Source organism: Alosa sapidissima, chromosome 19 (assembly GCF_018492685.1).
Source record: "Alosa sapidissima isolate fAloSap1 chromosome 19, fAloSap1.pri, whole genome shotgun sequence".
NCBI classification, from domain to species: domain Eukaryota; kingdom Metazoa; phylum Chordata; class Actinopteri; order Clupeiformes; family Clupeidae; genus Alosa; species Alosa sapidissima.
Genome location: NC_055975.1, coordinates 11,500,061 through 11,505,060, shown reverse-complemented (window position 1 = coordinate 11,505,060; position 5,000 = coordinate 11,500,061). Strand labels below are relative to the sequence as shown.

At 45.5% G+C, this 5,000-nt stretch overlaps 1 protein-coding gene across 7 annotated transcripts in view; it reads left to right on the top strand.

The window, feature by feature from the left end:
* The window catches only part of ralgapa2 (Ral GTPase activating protein catalytic subunit alpha 2), a 111,221-nt gene that overhangs the window by 79,110 nt on the left and 27,111 nt on the right, over positions 1-5,000 (top strand). For all 7 annotated transcript variants that reach the window (XM_042071420.1, XM_042071421.1, XM_042071427.1 and 4 more), the window contains 2 exons: positions 1,340-1,498; positions 4,343-4,470. In XM_042071420.1, the coding sequence (XP_041927354.1) occupies positions 1,340-1,498; positions 4,343-4,470 (287 nt within the window). The remainder of the gene's footprint in view (positions 1-1,339; positions 1,499-4,342; positions 4,471-5,000) is intronic.

Here is a 5,000-nt window from a genome sequence, read left to right as displayed (position 1 = left end):
CTACCTATGGCTAATGCCACACACACACACACACACACACACACACTGGCCAATACCTAAGTCTGTGTGTGTGTGTGTGTGTGCGCCAGTAAATTCCCCAATAACATTAGGCATTACAAGAGACTCTGCCCTAGAAACAAAGCCCAATCCACACAACACAGCATTGCTATTTGTGTGTTGGGACCACAATGCAGTGGTTCTCATAGAGCCCCAGTTAAACACTGCTAATTGCTATTAGCTGGGAAATCGCATGTGTAAGCTTGTTAGTCCTGCCACGACCCCTGCGTCTCCCTCCAGTAACCAATGAGACCAGCAGCGTGTGCAGAGGATCGCCTCCAACAGGTTCCAGTGGCTTGTTGCGGGTTTGTTAAGACTAGTCTATTAGCATAATTAAGGGCTTGTGAGAGAATGCACTAATTGCATTTTTGGAGAGTGGGGGGAGGGGGGAGAGAGTGGGCCGGGGGGGGGGGGGGGGGGGGGGGGGTGGAAAGGGCATGCTTCAGCTAATGGCTCATTAAACCTCCGCGTGTTGGCAGATGTTTTGTCGCCTTGTCGAGAGTCGAAGCTCCCCCAGTCTCCGTAGTCTGTGAGGTTCTTTGACATATTTCGCTGGAGGTGTTATGTCGGCCATCTTCCAGTGGTGTTGATCTAGAAAAATAAGCATAACAACAGCAAAAAATAAACACACATCCACATGAAAAATATCATTAAACACTCATTTCCTATATGCATGTGTTTTTTTTGTTCATTATGTTCCTCTATCTAAAATAAAAGCTGGACCTGCAGCAATTTGTTGCCTGGCTGGGAAAGTCAATTGGACCGAAATGATTGACTTCTGGATACCCAACCAGAGTTTTCATTTGTTGCTTTTGTAATCCGCTGAAACTCATTTTTTCTCTGAGAATGGAAAATGCTATAAATGGCTCCCAGAATCAGATTCATTATGCATTTATGTATAACGTGTGGGATTTGGGCTGACTCTCAGCAATGCCACATGCTCTACAACCCACCTTGAAGAATATCCAGTGGGGTGCCTTGTTGGCCACGTCTAGAAGAAAATTTGGCCATGAAATACATCTTGGGGGCAGAGGTAGCACAGTGGCTAAGGAGTTGGGCTAGCAAAACAGTAGCCTGTAAACTTGTGGGTTGACTGCCACCGTTGTTCCTTTGAGCATGTTCACTTAAACCTGAGTGGCTCTGGGGAGATTGGCTATTGTAATAATTGACATACAAGTTGCTTTGTATAAAAAAGTGTCACCCAAAAGATAGTTATAAGTAAGTTTTTTTTCCCATTGTTCTGTCATCGAGTTTGATTTGTTTACCATCTCATTTCTGGCAGCTTCGTCACCTGGGAAACGACGAGGTCCACATTGTATGGTCTGAGCATACTAGGGACTACCGGCGTGGAATCATCCCCACCGACTTTGGAGACGTGCTCATCGTCATCTACCCAATGAAGAACCACATGTTCTTCATCCAGATTATCAAGAAACCACAGGTAGGTGTCTGCCTCATCCCATCAAACATCAAATATCTCTCTAACATCTCCTTGCAAAAGCCAAGTCCACTACACTGACTGAAACTTCTTTTTGAACTGACTATGAGCTGTATGCTCAGTAAATGTATCTCTTTATTATTTTATTTGCTGTTAAAGATAGAACATTGACGTATCACATCATCCTCTACATACCGATCATCATGCTTTACATGCTTATATAGAAGGTTTCACCGCAGTAGGTCATGAGCCAGGCTGCCAAAAAGCATCCTTTCAATTTTCCCAGAGGCATGTACTCACGTAACAGGTGAGAAAGATGTCTGAAACGTGGTGTCTGGGGCTGAAGGGGGGGTAGTGATGGCTCATCGGAGGAGCTGCATGTCTGCCTCCCCTCTATGATGTCGTCCGAGTCGCCTCGGCCTAATGGCCCTTGCTTTGGTCTGAGTCCATTACCTGCCGACACAGTGCTGGCATCACTGGCGTCTGTGGCGGCGACGGCCCGTCTTGCTTTCATCTGCGCCACTCTCCGCTGTTGGCTCTGTTTGACTGCTGGTGGGTCAAAAGAGCCCAGCGCTGCTTGGAGCTGGGAAAGGTAATTTCAGGCCGTGAGCCTTCTGTCAGGACAGGGTAGAAGCTCCATGCCACTTGCCAATGTGCCCATTTTATGTGAAAAGGTCAACAAGAATTTTTTTTTTTCTGGACCTCACTTAAGCGTAGATGAAAGCACAATGGTTTATATGGCTCTCAAGAATGAAAGGGATGGTGTGTGTTGCCTTTTCTACATGCAGGGAAAGTCATATGAAATATTGTCTTGCCTTTGAGCAGTGCAAAGGTATTAAGAGTAAGATAATAGTTCATCGTAGTCTTCAGAGTACAACTGATGAGATTGACTAGTTTCCAGTGTAACAGGAAGAGTTGGTCTCAGCAAAGATTGTTTTTCTAACATGCAGTCATCAGAACCTCAGGCACAATCTGATTCCTTACAGTAACTAAATCTGAACGCCACTCAGTCCTGCACATTCACTCCGCAAAAATAAATCACACTTGTCAATTTGTCTCGATCTCCTACTCCATCCCCTACTCCTGCAACTTTTGTGTATTTAAATGAGTGTGTGCATAGTGTGTGTTTATTTTTGTGTGTTTATGTTTGTGGGGGGTAATGAGGTGTGTGTGTGTGTGTGTGTGTGTGTGTGTGTGTGTGTGTGTGTGTGTGTGAGTTTGTGCATGACTGTGTGTGTAGTTGATATGGCCTCCCTTGAACAGAATTCCACAAAACGTGGCATGCATTCATAATGATCCTTCCCTTCAAATTTTGTGTAGTTTTTTTTACCTCGTTTTTGCCTTTTCATTTTTTACTAGGTGGCGCTACACCTCAAATGAGTGGATATGGGATGTGTTGACATGGCCCCTGGAGACCAACATACCAAAATAAATTGGTCATCCTAGGCCCTACGGTTCTTGAGATATTCACAGAAAACTGTGTCAGGCCTATCATTGTTTCGGGGGGCCTGGTGCGGATGATGGATCAAAACGAAAAACAATGGTTCCTTGTCATCCTTGTGTGCCCACCAAGTTTCGTGCAGCCCGGTCTTTCAGTGTCCTGGGAATCGTTGACACAAAATTACTGAAGAAAATAAAAAAAGAAAAAAAAATCCGGCAGAAAAAAACGTGCGGCGGTTATAATAATCCTTGACTGGATTTATAATCCATGACTAGAATTTTTCAATCTCAGCCTTTATTTAGATTTAATTTAGCAGATGCTTTTATCCAGAGTGACTTACAGAATGTAGAATAGAACATTCAAGCTACAGTGCAGAGGAGACATCAGCTAGGAGTTACTACTGCATCAGTCAATAAATACTATTAATAGAAGATAAGAGTGCAGACATAAGTACTAGTCAAATTGTGGAGGGGGAGAAAGTGGTAGAAGGAGGTAGAGGAGGGAAGAGAGAGAGGAGGTAGAGGAGGGGCCTTATATGCTGAACCATGCAGTAGCCTGAAGAAGTTTGGGTTCAATTCCTGGCTTCCACCGTTGTGCCCTTGAGCAAGGCACTTAACCCTGAGTTGCTCTGGGGAGAATGGCCCTTGTAATATAATTGACATATGTAAGTTGCTTTGGATAAAAGTGTTTTCTAAATTGATAAATGTAAATGTAAAAATATGTCACTTCCCTCTTCCAAAGCCGCTATGCCCCTGCCCCCGCTATGATGCTGGTTTTAGACCAGTGTTCACCCCTGTCAGACACCCTCCCCGCAGGTTGGAGCCTGACCTGGAGCCTGTCCTCGAGAGGGCTCCTGATCAGCAGCACTAATGGGAGGAATTCCCCCTGCTCCCTCCCTCACCTCCGCAGTTATCGGCTCCTCAACGCAAATAGCTCCCATCTGATCTGTTCAATAAATGTCAGCCCAGAGAGCGGAAGTCTGTTGGGTCGTATCGACAGTAATTACTTTACCCTTGTTTGTCCTGTCACACACATTGATCTCTGGAGTACAAGTGAAGGTGTGAGTGTGTGTGTGTGTGTGTGTGTGAGTGTGTGTTAGGGGATGGTATATGAGAGAGAGAATGTTTGTGTGTGCAGCTGGAGGATCGGTTGCTACTCTCCCGTCATTGAACACAACAACAGTGTGCCGTCAATATTTAAATGCATTTGGTGAATTATTGATGAGTACATACTGTTGTAAGTGTAATTTTCCATGTTAAAAGCTGATGTCATTCAGGCAGAATGAGGCACGACAGGATCATCAAGGTCCAGTTTCTCACCTCTTCTCATTGTTTCTCCATCTCTATCTCTCTCTCTCTCTCTCTCAATCACTCACTCACTCTCTCTCTCTGTCCTGTCTTCCACAGATTCCGTTTTTCGGGCCTCTGTTTGATGGTGCCATCGTCACGGGAACGCTGCTGCCCAGCCTGGTTCGTGCCACATGCATCAACGGCAGCCGAGCAGTGAAGTCCAGACTCATGCTCTACCAGAGCTTGTATCCTCTCAGACACTCATGACCTGACCTGACCTGGTAGGCCACAAGGAACCGATACATCAAATGGATTTGTCATGCTTGCCACCTGAAATTGCTTTGTGATCAGTTTTAGCCTAATTGTATGCCTATGGGTCTCTGGTCATGCTGTTTGACAAAAGGAAAGTGTCAGAAAGCCGTTTGTAGATGGTTTGGATACTGGCTTTCATGATGCCAGTATTGTGTGTGTGTGTGTGCGTGTGTGTGTGTGTGTGTGTGTTGTGAAAGAGAGATTGTGTGTGTCATTGGTTTCTTCCCCGGAGGCATCTGTATATCATTTAAGTCACAGATGTCTACCAGAGGCTCTCTCTCTCTCTCTCTCTCTCTCATTCTCTCTCTCTCCCTACCTCCCCCCCTTTCTCTCTCTCTCTCTCTCTCTCTCTCTTTCTCTCTCTCTCTCTCTCTTTCTCTCTCCCTACCCCCCCCCTCTCTCTCTCTCTCTCTCTCTCTCACTCCCTCCTTCCTTCTCTCCCTCTCTCCATACTCCTTCTCAC